The sequence below is a fragment of the Mercenaria mercenaria genome, chromosome 16 (genome assembly GCF_021730395.1).
Source record: "Mercenaria mercenaria strain notata chromosome 16, MADL_Memer_1, whole genome shotgun sequence".
In the NCBI taxonomy this organism is placed as follows: Eukaryota; Metazoa; Mollusca; class Bivalvia; order Venerida; family Veneridae; genus Mercenaria; species Mercenaria mercenaria.
This window is the reverse complement of record NC_069376.1, coordinates 18,824,950-18,841,571: the sequence shown is the minus strand read 5'-3', so window position 1 is coordinate 18,841,571 and position 16,622 is coordinate 18,824,950. Positions and strand designations below refer to the sequence as shown.

General features: G+C 35.4%; 2 protein-coding genes across 4 annotated transcripts; both read right to left on the bottom strand.

The window, feature by feature from the left end:
• Positions 1 to 461: 461 nt before the first annotated feature.
• LOC123540101 (retinol dehydrogenase 14-like) lies at positions 462 to 1,094 on the bottom strand. Its single transcript, XM_045324897.2, has one exon. It carries the CDS (start codon positions 1,092 to 1,094, stop codon positions 462 to 464), a length of 633 nt encoding a protein of 210 aa, XP_045180832.2.
• A 3,671-nt stretch (positions 1,095 to 4,765) lies between these two features.
• Positions 4,766 to 13,831, bottom strand: LOC123539792 (retinol dehydrogenase 14-like). 3 transcript variants are annotated; one of them, XM_053526270.1, is made up of 2 exons: positions 13,515 to 13,831; positions 4,766 to 7,045 (listed from the first exon to the last, which is right to left on the bottom strand). In XM_053526270.1, exon 2 carries the CDS (start codon positions 7,014 to 7,016, stop codon positions 6,042 to 6,044), a length of 975 nt encoding a protein of 324 aa, XP_053382245.1. In that variant the 5' UTR covers positions 7,017 to 7,045; positions 13,515 to 13,831; the 3' UTR covers positions 4,766 to 6,041. The 3 variants fall into 3 exon arrangements, with proteins under 3 accessions (XP_053382245.1, XP_053382247.1, XP_053382246.1); XM_053526272.1 differs by lacking the exon at positions 13,515 to 13,831 and adding an exon at positions 7,567 to 7,804; XM_053526271.1 differs by lacking the exon at positions 13,515 to 13,831 and adding an exon at positions 7,431 to 7,569.
• Between the last annotated feature and the right edge of the window lie 2,791 nt (positions 13,832 to 16,622).

Sequence of the window (16,622 nt, the reverse complement as noted above, 5' to 3'; positions counted from 1 at the left end):
CGTCTGAGAGCTTACAAATATCCTTTAATATTTATATATTTGTTTTAGCGTCATAATATTTAGGGTCGAATAATTTTTATGTGCATGCAATTAATCACAATTTCGGCAGTTTTTCACTAAGATAGAAATTGTTCAAAAGAACTGTTTTATGTGTTTGCAAAATAAATCGACGAAAACATTGAATTTAGTTTGATGTAGTCTATCATTCTATTTCAACATACAGTTGTATTTTTGAAAACCACGAAATAGTTTCTAGGAAATTATTCCATTAAAACACGGGGGAAATCACTCTTGTTCCAGTTCAGCAAATTCCGTTTCTGTAAGGTACTGTTCTATAAATGGAAATGTTGCTTTCCACAATGCCTCCTGTTTCCCTTCATTACGTGACGTCATTCTTGACGTAACGATTTTACAGTCTATCCAATAATGTCCCGAAACCCCTGTATGTTTAGGGTTAGTAGCTAGGTCAAGCCTGTAGTTGCCCCTTCTAAGGATGTTCTCAGAGTACCACACTTACGAGAGAATCCTATAAGACATTTTACAATGCAGGAGTCCATCTCACGCCACAACTCCGTTTCAACAATCCCTGGATGCATGCAGTTTATCGTAATGTTCGAATTTTTAAGTCGCCGTGACATTGCAAATGTTTGCATGATTTGGTAAAGCTTTGATTGTCCGTAGTAATCCAAACCAGAAAACTTTCTGGCAGTGCCCGTGTAATTCATTGTTGTGACGTCAAAATTCCCAAACTCGTGAGCTTTACTGGACATCAGTATTATACGGCAATCAGGTCCAGACTGTCGCATTATTGAAATGAATTTTGCAATTATGATGAAATGACTCAGGTAATTCACCTGCAACATCATTTCAAGTCCGTCTCCACTTTGTTTATATGGACCAAATCCAAGACCAGCATTACAAAACAACACATGAAGCTGACGAAATCTTTTCTTAAATTCTTCACAAAATTCTACCACAGAATGAAACGATGCAAGGTCCAGTTTCATGAATTCAATTGCAAGATTCGGACTTTCAGTTATACCCTTAGTTCCTTTTGTTTTTTCAGTTTTAAACTCCTCTTGCATAGTTTCCATGGCTTACCTGGCTCGATCCTCTGACCGGCAAGCTAGGATTACCGTAGCGGCCATAATGGCGCACCATTTAGCGATCTCATACCCAATTCCTGTATTTGCTCCCGTCACTATGAAGACTCGGTCATTGGAAATTGGCACGACTGGAAATGATGCTCTGCTACCCATGGTTCACTGTTCTTGTGATACTAGTAAACCTAAAAATAATAATATCCAGTATTCAGTTATGCAAACCAGATTCAAAATTGTTATACTGTAGACAAGGTAGTTTCAACGTGGTTTTTATTTAGCGATTTCGAGGTGAACAGCCTTATTCGCGGTGTTGAAAATTCGCGAAAAATGACTGTTTGGTTTTTAGAAGGAGTTGATGCAGATTAAAGGAATACATGAACAATTTTATGTGTATTAACAGTACCGTGCATTAGGCTAAAAATAGAATACGCTGTCTACATGTATAGCAGATCACAGTGAAAGTGTGTACTTCCTCTTAAAACTGGATGTTTTTAAAACTGACTGTTACTGCATGACATTTAATTATGAATGTAGCTCTACATACACAGTTAATATAAATATCTAGAAAAGTTAAACAAATTTGATCAGGAATTTCCACATTTTAAAAAGATATTTATGTAAACCATATCTTAGTGAAGAATATTCTGAATTCGCGAGTGGCATTCGCGAATATTATCGAATATAAACCATCGCGAATATTTTAGTCTACAGTATCCGACAAAAATTATTGGGTTGCAAATTCTACTTAAAGTTTGTTCGTAGAAATTGGAGTTCTCATTAGATATACTCTTGGTTGTACTTTGCTGGAAACAAACACGTTTTTGTCCATCAAGACGGTTTATTCAATATGAAGTCTAACTATTTGCACTGGTTATACACCGGTAATAAATCCATATGAACACCATCAAAACAATGAGGAAAGTAAGAAAATATTCTTGCATAGATTCCAAGAAATAAATATCAACACTTTAATTAAGATTCATTCACTGGTTGAAGGTGCGATTGAAATATCTGGCTCGAGGATACCTGCTTAGCCGGTAACGAGGCTCTATCGAGTTACTGCAAAACAATTACCAGACGCCCAGATATTTCCATCCGCTCCATCTACCAGTGATATTGTCTAGCTTATGACCATCCTGACAACAAACAGGAAACAAGGTCCAAAGTATTTACCAAACATAACTTTAATATTGCATTTTGCAATTATAGATCCACACATTTTATATTTACAACAGTATCTGAAGAAAACTAAACTGCATTATAAATATAAATTATAATAGATCTACCTAAGCGTAAGAATAATAAAGACGCATGATTTGATCACGTGATCGATTCTGAAACCGACACTTGTTTTGATCATGTGACCTATTCTGAAATCCAGTAACTAGTTTCAATACGCTCAAATAAAAATGTGTTCTTGATTCTGCGTGAAAATAGCAACTACTAAGGAATTGCAACGCCACTGATAAGCCGACAGATTATTGATTTTTTCATCGCCGTGCCTCGACAGCGTTGCGGATGTGTATTATGGAGAAACTTTATCAGTTTGCGGTGATCGCTACCGTTTATCAGTAGGCGAATCTATAAATATGCGGCAACATCCTATAGATCCCGATTCCGATCTGTTAAAATATCTTTTCCGTGCAGGTGTTATTTCTAAAATATTATTTCAGAAAATGCAGGGCTGAAATGAAATACTTTTCACATGTCTAAGAAAATATTTTCAAGAAATATGTTATTTATAAAAATTAATACTATACAACAAAATAATAATAATAATAATAATAAAACAGTGTTTTACTTGAAATAGAATAGGCAGTAAAAAATTCATTACTTATTCGTCAGTTTGAATTTATGACTTATTTGGTTAGGGGAATTTAATTTGACAGTTTTATCTTTTATAATTATCATATTATCTAATCTAATAATCGGCAGAAGATTTTTTCTCTCATTGTTTGAATTCGTAAAATCAACCATGAACAGATTACTTCTGTTTACACCAACTATTAAGAACATTTTTAAGCTTAAAGGCGTATTCATGTACTTGGTCGGACCGTCCTTATTCATGATTGTATACATTTGTATTATGTATAATTATATATTTTGATCTCGAAATCAGCTGTAAATCGTAAATCAAAATGTGTTGTCAACACAAGTTGCATAAAAATGAATTGAATTTCAAATAGTAACTAAAAATTTAATACACAATTGCATGCACGGTGCATATCCATATCGGCGGACTCTTTGCGAAATATGCTTTATCGGCGGTTTCTTGCTTCGGCACCGGCGATTCTTTGCTATAAACAGGTTGGCAGCTATAAAAAGTCAGATATACACACCAAATTGATTAAGCTATAAGCTAGTTATTAGCATAGAGCCTCTCTGTGCGTAATGCAGAGAGCCTGTCTGTGCATCAAAAAAGAAAAAAAAGACTGGTATGCAGAGAGACCGTCGGTGCGACGACAAAACCGAAAGTAAGAGGTTTTGAAAAATTCCATTTACATTTCGGCATATTTATCTTTATTATTTGGGAGAATATTGATGAATGAATACAAATAGTGCGCTTGATATATATGATATCAAAGCAAAAACTGGTTAAAGACTGTGGAAAAAGTCGGGCTAGTGTTCCATGTCAGTACACCATCAACAGATTTCATCGAGTTGCGAGCAAAATCGCTGATAATTAAAAAGTAAACTACAAAACATAGAAAAGACAGTTTAATGTTCCGTGCTCTACTTATTTTTGAGCAACATACCTATGATCATGGATGGCAGCTCGATTCTTCGCCTCCCATACCAACCTGGGCACTGTTTATAGCAAAAGCTAGCCGGTGTCGACGCAAAGAAACCGCCGATATAGCAGATTTCGCAAAGAGTCCGTCGATATGGATATGCACTGTAAATTGGAGAGAGCATCCTGAATATACATGTCATCTAGGGAAGGTTTGAATCCATAGAGATGTTGTCAAAAGTTATTGCATCGGAATCTTGCACGCATGCAGTAAGTTCAACAGCAACCACCACGCCACCGCAAATCAGGGGAGATATTTTTTTACTTTTTCCAGAAATCCGACCTCACTATAGGGCCAATAGAAACGCGCTTATTCTGGAAAAGTACAGCATTTCCCAAACTGAACATGTCCCCGATTCTTTAGTCTAAAGATCAGAACATTATGTATATGACGTATAATGTTCGGAAAATCCTTGAAAAAGGACCGAAGAAAAAATTCATTCCCAGAGTTTTATATCAAAAAACGCCATATACGCTGATCAAATGGTATTTATCTGCAAGAAAATTATCGTTTAACGTAAAGAGTCCGCTAAATACTGTTATAATTGCGCGTACATATACGTATTTTATCATTTTTCAGACCGGCTAAATTTTGCTACGGGACATAATCAGCCATTCCACGATGATAACTTGCCGAAGGTGCCCGTTATATTTTGGCCTCATTTTCTTGGTAATTATCCCTGCAGATGTACATTTATGTTACCAGTTTAATGTATTTCATCTATCTGAGGGTGCAAATGGTTTCTGATGGTGATATTCGAAGGCAGAACCACCAGAAATCTTGTTCTTTTTCCACGGGCGTTTCGTATCCTAATTTACTCGAACCTAACTGTATACGCCAGTTCGGTAGGTTCATTGATATGACAAATCACGGTTTTCATAGTGTTTAATGTATTTCTTATATTATGATATTGATAGTCTGAAATTCAGGTGTATATCAAATAACCTAAAATTGAAATAGACAATGTTATTTTGATCCACAAACATAAACAATATGAATGATAATAGCAATATATATCATGTATGTTTTTAAGAAAACAGTTACTGAATATTAGCAATAGTTGGAATGGAAAAAGGTAGATCTATAAAAAATATTTTTACAGGTGTGTGTGTGTTAACTTATGACGACTTCTTATTAAAATGATGCTTATTTGTAACAAAAACATTCCTGATTTTTTAAATTGATAAGTATTGTACACATTAGAAAATATAGACAGGTTTTTTCAATGTCAGGTCAAGGAAATCCTGTTCCTTTAAACTTTCACATATTGGAATATTTTGACTTTCTTTCCAAACTTTCATAAAGTGTTACAGAGTTTGCCTGTTTCTGTTAGACTGTCAAGAACACATGTCAGGACATAGAGTACAAACAGAAGTACTGAAGAAATTGAAATACATTGTATAGCTTTTTCTTTTACATTTTATCAAACCTAGCAATGAAAGGTTTTTGTTTGTCGATGAACAACTGCTATTGAACAAGACTAGATTTTTTATCTTTACCTTTTGAATAAAATACAGAAGTGTATTGAACATAAAATTAATAAATTTTATTATTGTGCACTGTTAAAGTTGTGACCACTCCATTTAATGCCACACACAAGTGCATTACATAATGCCTGTAAAACGTCTACGTCCCCGCAAGGGGTTCGACGGTTACGGAAGATAGATAGATAGATGTACTTCCCTGACATGAATGGCTTACATCAAGTCTTGAAACTGCAAAGCATTGCCCCCATCAGTCCTCTCAGTACTTTGATTATGTGCACATGCAATTAGTCACAACTTCGACAGTTTCTCACTAAGATAGAAATTGTTCAAAAGATATTCCTTACGCCTTTTACAAAATAATTCACCGAAAACATTATATTTAGTTGGATGTGGTCTATCATTCTATTTCAACATATTATTAAGAACCACGAAATAGATGATAGGAAATTATTTCCTTTCAGATCATTGTGTCCATTCAATAGATGTGTAATAGCGTTCTGCTTAGGCCGGTGCTAAGGGGTGTGAGAGGTGTTGCACATTTCATTACCTCTCATGAACATACTAAATCAAACCGAGTCTGCTAATATTCTGCTTGGTTGCATTCTATGCTTCCAAAGGATCTATTTACAGATTTTATTTCCATTAAAACACAGAGAAAATCACTCTCGTTCCAGTTCAGCAATTTCCGTTTCTGTAAGGTACTGTTCTATAAACGGAAATGTTGCTTTCCACAATGCCTCCTGTTTCTGTTCATTACGTGACGTAATTGTTGACGTAACGATTTTACAGTCTATCCAATAATGTCCCGAAACTCCTGCACGTTTAGGGTTGGTCGCTAGGTCAATGCCTGTAGTTGCCCCTTCTAAGGATGTTCTCAGAGTACCACACTTGCGAGAGAATCCTATAAGACATCTTACAATGCATGAGTCCATCTCACGCCACAACTCCGTTTCAACAACCCCTGGATGCATGCAATTTATCGTAATGTTCGAATCTTTAAGCCGCCGTGACATTGCCAATGTTTGCATGATTTGGTAAAGCTTTGATCGTCCGTAGTAATCCAGACCAGGAAACTTTTCGGCAGTGTCCGTGTAATTCATTGTTGTGATGTCAAAGTTCCCAATCTCGTGAGCTTTGCTGGACATCAGTATTATACGGCAATCAGGTCCAGACTGTCGCATTATTGATAGGAATTTTGCAATTATGATGAAATGACTCAAGTAATTCACCTGCAACATCATTTCAAGTCCGTCTCCACTTTGTTTATATGGACCAAATCCAAGACCCGCATTACAAAACAACACATGAAGCTGGCGACCACTTTTCTTAAATTCTTCACAAAATTCTACCACTGACTGAAACGATGCAAGGTCCAGTTTCATGAATTCAATTGCAAGATTCGGACTTCCAGTCAAACCCTTAGTTCCTTTCGCTTTTTCTGTTTTAAACTCCTCTTGCATAGTCTCCATGGCTTTTCTAGCTCGATCCTCTGACCGGCAAGCTAGGATTACAGTAGCTCCCATCATGGCGCACCATTTAGCGATCTCATACCCTATTCCTGTATTTGCTCCCGTCACTATGAAGACTCGATCATTGGAAATTGGCACGACTGGAAATGATGCTCTGCTACCCATGGTTCACTGTTCTTGTGATACTAGTATACCTAAAAATAATAATATCCAGTATTCAATTATGCAAACCAAATTCAAAATTGTTATACTGTAGACAAGGTAGTTTCAGCGTGGTCTTTATTTAGCCTAATTCACGGTGTTGAGAACTCGCGAAACACGAGTGTTTGTGTTTGAGGACATAATGCAGATGATTATTCACGAATATTTTGTATTCACGAATGGCATTATTCGCGAAAGTTAGCGAAATTTAAACTATCGCGAATATTACTTAATCTGCAGTATCCGACAAACATTAGTATGTCCGTAGATTATAAACAAGAAAACGTTTGTCACTGTCGTCGCTGATGTCTGTCACTTAAAGAAGCTGAAGAGAAAAAACTTTTTATCAAACAAAGCGTAAGTCGACACGAAGCCTACCTGTTCACACGGGTAAAAAGGTCCGTAATCTTTAAGTCACACCAGACAAGCTGCCGTGAGCTACACCGAAACAATGAGGAAAACCAGTGAAGATTCTTGCATATATTCGTAGAGATAAATTTCAACACGGTCTTACCTTTAACCCTTTTACTGTTAAGATGAAATATTTTCCCAGCATCTTCACTGTAAAACTACCAATTATTTTGAGCGTGCATATAATTATCATTTAGGAGATGTGAAATTTATCTGAAAGTTAATATGGTGAAGTGTTTAAACCATTATGATTTCCTTGCGTTTTGTGATGTTTTGAAGCATTTCAGAAAATGCAAATTGTCTTTTTCAGAAAGCTGATATAAGTCATTGTAAGAGTACTCTATTTAATGTATCAGTTTTGTTTGTTTGTTTGTTTTGGGTTTAACGCCGTTTTTCAACTGTATTTCAGTCATGTATTAAACGGCGGGCAGTTAACCTAACCAGTGTTCCTGGGTTCTGTACCAGTACAAACCTGTTCTCCGCAAGTAACTGCCAACTTCCCCACATAATGTATCAGTAACTTTCATCCGTGATTAAAAAAAAGAAAAAGAAATTAGAATCTTTCTTATTTTAAACTCGTTAAAAATACTTGCACTATATTTTATGTCGGTAGTTTTGATAACTCGGTTTTAAAGGGTTTGATCGACGGTTTATGAAACTGATTAAGGTTAGTCATATTATGTATACAAGATCGAGAAAATACATCGTTTGTTTTGCACTGATATGAATGCAAATGAAACCATGTAATTTATTCGAATTCACACGGGAAAACAAATTAGTATAATAGGTAACGTTTAACGTTAAGGAAGTACACCATTATGACCAAAATAGTGACATTGTATCCTATGTTCAACATGTCACGACAATGGATGTACTTACTTTATGACAATACACGTATTGTACGCTTCCGGGTCACTTAGTAACGACAGAAAGTTCAAAATGACAAATTGCAATAACACAATCATTGTAACAATAGATCTACCAAATATTTTTGCCATAAATGACGTCACAAATTCAGTAAAATATACAAATTAACTACACATGTGTGGTAACATTTTGTAATATACAAAATATAATGTGTTAAGTTCCTGTCATCAATTTCATATGAGATCCACATATACAATATTCATATTTGGACAAGTGCAAAAAGAGAAACAGACATTTCATTATATTGTAGTCCGTGGAACAGAAAATATCGGGATGCTCTTATGAACACTTCTAACCTTAAGAAGAAAATAATATACGTAAATAACACGACGGCTCGTTCCAGTGTCCCGCAAGCCTAATGCACAATGAAGATTTTTAAAATTAAACCCATTGGCTGAAGTTGCACTGTATAAATATTAACAGCCAAATAAAAAGTCTTATGGCTTATTGGGATGTTATGTGTTTCCAGGAAATCTACCCTTAACATTTATTATTTTTTATCTATTTCTGTCTGCGTTTTAGGATGTTAAAACATTTATCCTTTCACCAACACCCTACCCATTTATCTAACCCTTACATCCCAACTTCCCTTTTTCCATATTTTGCATATAATCAAAATGTACTTGTTGAAGCAACTCGTTTTCAGTATTTTTCCGTTACAGATTCTTTTGTTGCGGGCACACTTTGCGATGCATGTCTGTATGGCTGTGTTTGGGGTGCTCTGTGCTTCCGGGAAATCTACCCTTACCTATCTTTTGTTAACGTTAAAATGTAGAAATAGGCAAAAGCAAAAACGTGGTACTTGTGTTTGTTTCCTACAATTCAGTAAAATCAGACAACTAACGGTGTAGTTACGATACAAGAAATTACTGAGAAACAAGATTTAGATTATGTATATAGAAACAAAATACCTTAGGCATCAAAATACGTCACACCACATAAGCTAAAGTGTATTTTTATAGTCCTTATTACGCACCGTTCTTTACATCATAATGATTTAAAAGAGTTAAACCAGGTGGCGCCTTGTAGCAACTGGTTATATCTATTTTTTTTTTCTTGCAGTTTCTACAAAGTTCTTTCAAAGCGCCGTTTATAGCTCTCCACAAAATCAAGGTGTTGTTTTTCTAACGCTTCGTTAGAAATAATTCAGGTTACATGCATTACCAATAAGAAATAAGTGCATCTTATCTTTTATCGCTACTTATTCACAGGTGAAGTGAAAACTATCATCTTAATGTGGTTATAAAAGAGTTAATATAACACGTTCATCTGGCGTTCATCAACAACAAACGAGTACAGTTTAACCTGTTTATAGAGGTCATCGAAGGGGCTGACTGAAAGTGGCCACAATAACCACAATAACCAGGTGTTCGGTATAGGACATCAGCTTAATTATGCTTATTATGTTCATAAGAAAAAACAACAGTCGGACCAGAAGGTGAGAGTTCTAAGCAGGGCCACGCAATACACAGCTGACCGCTTAAATGCAGGTTAGGCGTAAAAGAATTGGTTGTTTCCGGTAACATGCTCAAAACAATTAGGGTAGGTAGGTCGGTATTTATTTATTTTTTATTTATTTGTTTTTTCATCATTATTATTATTATTATGTGGGACTTTTCGTAAATTATTTTTGCGTCAAAAAAAATACAAAATACGGGGCCTTTAGAGCACCAGTAAGTGGATTTGTTTAGTAACTTTTTGTTAAAAAAAAATATAAAATATATCCAAGGCCATAAAAACATTTAGGGTCGGGATAAAAATTTAGGATACCGGGAACACCTTAGGCTATAAACAGCAGTACATTAAATATTTGTAGAAAAACAGGTCAGAGATACCGTGTGCCTTTTGAAACTTTTTGAGATACCTAACATTGCTATTTGACAAATAATAGTGTTAAATTAGGTTATACAAAATCGGATATTTGTTAAGGGTCTCCTTTATTTTCTAGAAACACCTAATAGGCAGGGAAAACCCTGTATCCCATAAGAAACAAAACGATCTTCTTTTCTTTTTTTATCGATGATATCGTCTTGACACAATACGTGATTTTAACAACAAAGTATAAAAACAAATCAATTCGAAAAAATTTTAGCAAAGTAAAGTGACTAGATTTCTAATAAAAACACTGTTTTCATCTGTTGACGGCATTTTTGTAACTGGTAGCTTTTCACCCCAAGAAAATATCAAAATATGACAGAATTAAAACTTTAATACATGTATAACTAACTCTGTGGTGTTAGTATTTTCGGGGTTTGTTGTTGTTGTTGCTGTTGTTGTTGTTTTTTTTTTCGATCAGACATCCGGAAACTTTTCCTCCCGAGAACGCGAAAACATAGGTCCAATTTGTCTTGGCCTGATTGTTTAAGTGTAAACGTGTTTTTTCTTTTAAATAAGAGTATAAAGAACGCATCTGCCACTTACTTCAATATTTCTGCTGTAACTGATTCAGTGTTTTATCATTAGAAACAGGAAGACTTTTTTTTTCCAACTTATGACACTTCGGTTCACTGTCGACTTTGTGGTATGTTATTTTATAGCATGTTATTTACTGCTTGACTCATTTTGGGATAGTAATATTGTTGTTGCTTATTGTGTTTAAGTGCTCTGTACTTGAAAAAAAGTGATCTATTTTAAAAGTTAAGAGTAGTACATTGTTTTGTTGTTGTTTTTTTGGGGGGTTGGGGGGGTGTTGTTGTTGTTGTCTTGTTTGTGTGTGTGTGTGGGGGGGGGGGTTCATTATAAAGGCCTCCTCGAAGGAAAACATATCGAGAAGTGTCAGATTATTGCGTAAGGTAGAATACAAAAGATTCCCGGTGCTTCTTTTTACGGACCAGAGACTGTGTTTACAGATGTGACGTCATTACTGAGACACCTGCGGGAAAATGAGTGGCATACATTAATTTAGTTTGAGGTTTATATTTCATAATGAAAGTATAAGACGTACATTTTAGCAGCGGGAATATCCCTTATCTCCATTTTATGATTGTTCATAGTACTGTGATATTGTATCAATTTAATTCCCTGTTATCACGTTTGACGTCGTGGGAGTTAATAATTGTGGCATTGCATCATTCAGAGTGTAATAAAGTTTTGATGTTGACGTCGTTTTAGGTATATGAAACGTTGGTCGGACTGATCTGGTGCATAATAGGTAACAAGAAAGAAGACACGTATATGGTACAGCAGTAAAAGCTTACACGTGATGAAAAATATTACATCTTCGTCTTTTCATACTGAGTTTATTAAACTCGTTGATTAATTTGATAAAATGCTCGACAGAACCTCGCATTTTATTTATTTTTAACTAACTGGTTTAATAAATTCAATATGCAAAGTCACTAATGTAATATCCTCTGTGTATACTTTATATTATTTGTACACATGAATGCACGTGTAACGTCAACGTTTTTGAAGGGGTAATAATATACCTCATAGGGTGACAGCTCTTTACCGCTATGTTGGAATTATTTAATAAAGGGGCAGTAGTGCTAAATGTAATTAAAGGAACGAGGGTCAGCAACGAAATGGTGATCAGTCCAAAGTTTTCAACACAACTGTAAATATCACACAAACATGCAACTACATTTTATGACTAACTTTAAAAGTAAAATGGGAATTATTTTCTAGCATCAGTATACTCGTCGGACATTAGTTGTGCATTTTCCACTTGTTGAACACGTAGGACTGAAAAAGTCTCTATTCGCAGGAACAAGGCCAACTGGAGATCCATACCCGTAAGCATAAACCGACATTTACAGTAAAAAAGATCAACTGATAGGATTGTGGGTCCTTTTTCTTAGGCTGCTAAGGCCTAAAAAGTTGTTTCCGGTAACATGCTCAAAACAAATTAGGGTAGGTAGGTCGGGTTTTTTTCTTTTTTTTTTTTTTTTTTTTTTTTTTTTTTTTTTTTTTTTTTTTTTATTTGTTTTTTAATAAGTGAGACTTTTCGGAAATTGTTTTTGAGTAAAAAATGAATACAAATAAGGGGATTATGCCTTTAGAGCGTCAGTAGGTTGATTTCAAACATTACAGTCCATGTTTAAAGCATAAAAAGTGCAGTTTTGCAACTTTTTGTTAAAACATTTAGGGTCGTGCAAAACTGTTAGGGCCCGCGGTAGGTCGGAATACCGGAAACAAACACTTTTTTATGCCTAAAGTGTCCCGTTAGGATCATAGCGCGATTACAACTGTGGCATCAGGTACACGCGATGCCACAACAGTACGATGCTACGACTATGATTTTACGACAGTGCGATGACATGATGGTGATATAGCAAAGTTACGAAGGTGATGGAGCGCAGGCGCGGTACTACTATAGCACTATGGTGAGACAGCACGATAACGAAGAGGTGATACTAGGATAGCACGACGACGAGATCAAGATTGCACGATAAGGAATACACGAGGCTACCACCGATTACGCAATACTCTGATAGCAAAATGGTGAGACTGCACGATAACAAGATGGTGAGACTGCACGATATCGATTACGCAATATTACGATAGCAAAATGATGGGACTGCACGATATCGAATACGCGATACTACGATAACAAGATGGTGAGACTGCACGATATCGATTACGCGATACAACGATAGCAAAATTATGAGACTGCACGATATCGAATACGCGATACTACGATAACAAGATGGTGAGACCGCACGATAACGAAAACGCAATACTACGATAACAAGATGGTGAGACAGCACGATGAGGAAGACGCGATACTACGATATCACGATGATGAGACAGCACGATGAGTTAGGAGCGAAACTACAATAGCATGTAGATGAGACAGCACAATAAGGAAAACGTAATACTACGACAGCACGATCGCGAGACTGGACGATTACGAATACGCAGTACTACGACAGCACGATGGTCGGACAGCACGATGGCGACGATGCGATATTACTTTACGTCTCCGTAAACGTGACTTCGCTCTATCACTATCGTGCTATCGCACCATTACAAACATGTTGTTGTCACATCACCATCATGCCATCGTAATGTTGTGGCATAGCATGTGCCTGTTATGCTATAGCATTTTAATCTGACAAGCGCACACACACACAATATATATATATTTGTCAGAAAGGTATTTTTATAAAATTTAATACTTACCTCTTTTGTCTATATATCGGAATTGCCTTGTTTTCTATATTTCTGTAATTGCTTCTCTATGTCCTTCCTATTTGCTCTTTATATTCCTCCAATTCTCCAATTCGGTCTCTATATCTCTTCAATTTGCTCTGTTTATCCCTCAAGTTTGCTATATAAGTCCCTCTAATCTAATTTAACTGTTGGACACTGTACTTTAACATGAACTATTCTTGTTCTTTGTTTATAGATCTAACACTCCGGGCCTTAAAGTGTCCGGATGTGTTTTTTTTTTCTTTACGTAGTTATAATAATAAATTTAGCAAAACAACAAATGAATCATAGCTTAACATACAACCCCCATTTAGTAGAAAACACTTCCTGCTTCATCTCAGTGTATCATGATGGTAGCTCATAGATACATATCGTGAACTCTCCGACATGAGTAGAGTTTCTCTTTATATCGTACAACTGGGTTTAGTTTAACTAACAGTCGATAGTATAACTATGGCAACCAAATCCCATTCAAAACATATTATTACTGCATGCATGTTAAGTTATTTATTTTTTCTTTCTCACGGCGGTAATATCTATGTCAAAACCATATTTCATGATGAAATATGGATATTTTCCCCCTTTTATTTCGACAAAATAACACGCTTTATACGTATTTTGTTGACATTTTCAACAATATTATTTATTAAGAAATAGTGTATAACAGAACTATGTTTTAACATATCGAGTTTATACTTCAGGAGGGCGTAGCCCGGGTGAATTATACACGCGGCGTTTATTTAACCGAATTCTATTTTTGAGGTTTGTTAAACATGGTTCTGCTATATATAGCATTTCGATTCTAATAAGTCTTTTAAGTAAACAATCAGATGAAAAGTGGAAGCTCTATTTTGCGGCGCATGTATGGCGCCAAATATAGAAGGCTGACGTGACGCTTACAGTGTTAAAACAGTGTTAAAAACGGGAATTAACACGCCCTGCGGAACAACTTGGGGGTGCGCCCTCTTGATATAATTCCTTCCTACAACGACTTTATTCAATGACAAATCATTCTTTGGAACACTAGTATATGGTTTCTTAATTCTAACATGAAAACTCCATGCACATTTTCGTTAAAGCGTGGAAATCTGACGTCACGTCAACGTATTATGTTTCATAAAAGACGTTTCAAAGTCGAAATGATATGGTGTTACAGGTTAGAGACCACCAATTGTTTTCCCATAGACTTACATTGTAACATTATGGCGTGTACGGCCTTCCATACATCGAAACATGTATATCTAATTACAAGTTTTTCAAGAACTATCTTAGTTCTACCAAAATATCGGACGAAAAACATATGAATAGTGATACTTTATTTAAGTAATTTTCGTGTGAATGAGATGACCCCCTGTTTACATCATTGACATGGCGGGAGAAATTAGTTTGATAAAACTTTTTTTCAATACACATAAAATGTAGCAAGTTTTGTCAAAATGTATAATAAAATACTGTAAATGCAGTGAAAAAATATCAATTTTGAAAAAATAATCACTTCCTGGATTTGTTTACATGACTGACCAATCAGAACGCACAGACGTTACCTTATTCCCAGGTATACACTTACCTCATTCCCAGTAAGTTCCCTGTACTTTTTGGAATTGGTGGTCTCTGACCTATAGATGAATGTTTCGTATCACATTTTCCAATTTTACAGTGATATTGTGAAACATGATCCAATACCAAATGTCTTACAAAGTTTCATCAACAAATGTTCAGTTTTAAGAAAGATATGGACAGTTTACTGAGGTCACCCCCTGTCGATTTATATGCACAGACTCAGTCCCTGTTGTCGTCAGATTGCAAATTTTCGTGAAAATCTCAGTTGTCTGCTTTTGATTTGACTTGGAAGCTGAAATACGATTCATTCCGTAAAAAATAGAAATAAGGTCTATTAATTTTTATCATTCTGTAACATTACAGAGATAAAAATGATCCTTTTTGGCCAAAAAGCTCAGATAAAAATGGGCACACCTGTTAAAAAAAGAGGCCAAATTTTAAAAAAAAATCAAATTTCACGCTTATTTTTGCACGAAAACGTCTTTCTACATCGTTTACAACAGATTTGTGGTCATTTACATTATCTGTGATGATTTCCTACGAAAGTCATGTTTTAGCTCTATTATAGGTTAGAGACCACCAATTGTTTTCCCATAGACTTACATTGTAACATTATGGCGTGTACGGCCTTCCATACATCGAAACATGTATATCTATAATTACAAGTTTTTCAAGAACTATCTTAGTTCTACCAAAATATCGGACGAAAAACATATGAATAGTGATACTTTATTTAAGTAATTTTCGTGTGAATGAGATGACCCCCTGTTTACATCATTGACACGGCGGGAGAAATTAGTTTGATAAAACTTTTTTCAATACACATAAAATGTAGCAAGTTTTGTCAAAATGTATAATAAAATACTGTAAATGCAGTGGAAAAATATCAATTTTGAAAAAATAATCACTTCCTGGATTTGTTTACATGACTGACCAATCAGAACGCACAGACGTTACCTTATTCCCAGGTATACACTTACCTCATTCCCAGTAAGTTCCCTGTACTTTTTGGAATTGGTGGTCTCTGACCTATAGATGAATGTTTCGTATCACATTTTCCAATTTTACAGTGATATTGTGAAACATGATCCAATACCAAATGTCTTACAAAGTTTCATCAACAAATGTTCAGTTTTAAGAAAGATATGGACAGTTTACTGAGGTCACCCCCTGTCGATTTATATGCACAGACTCAGTCCCTGTTGTCGTCAGATTGCAAATTTTCGTGAAAATCTCAGTTGTCTGCTTTTGATTTGACTTGGAAGCTGAAATACGATTCATTCCGTAAAAAATAGAAATAAGGTCTATTAATTTTTATCATTTTGTAACATTACAGAGATAAAAATGATCCTTTTTGGCCAAAAAGCTCAGATAAAAATGGGCACACCTGTTAAAAAAAGAGGCCAAATTTAAAAAAAAAATCAAATTTCAGGCTTATTTTTGCACGAAAACGTCTTTCTACATCATTTACAACAGATTTGTGGTCATTTACATTATCTGTGATGATTTCCTACGAAA

Excerpts from the sequence above, each read along its gene's own strand:
- LOC123539792 (XM_053526270.1), bottom strand. The coding sequence starts at position 7,016 with ATGGGTAGCAGAGCATCATTTCCAGTCGTGCCAATTTCCAATGATCGA.
- LOC123540101 (XM_045324897.2), bottom strand. The coding sequence starts at position 1,094 with ATGGAAACTATGCAAGAGGAGTTTAAAACTGAAAAAACAAAAGGAACT.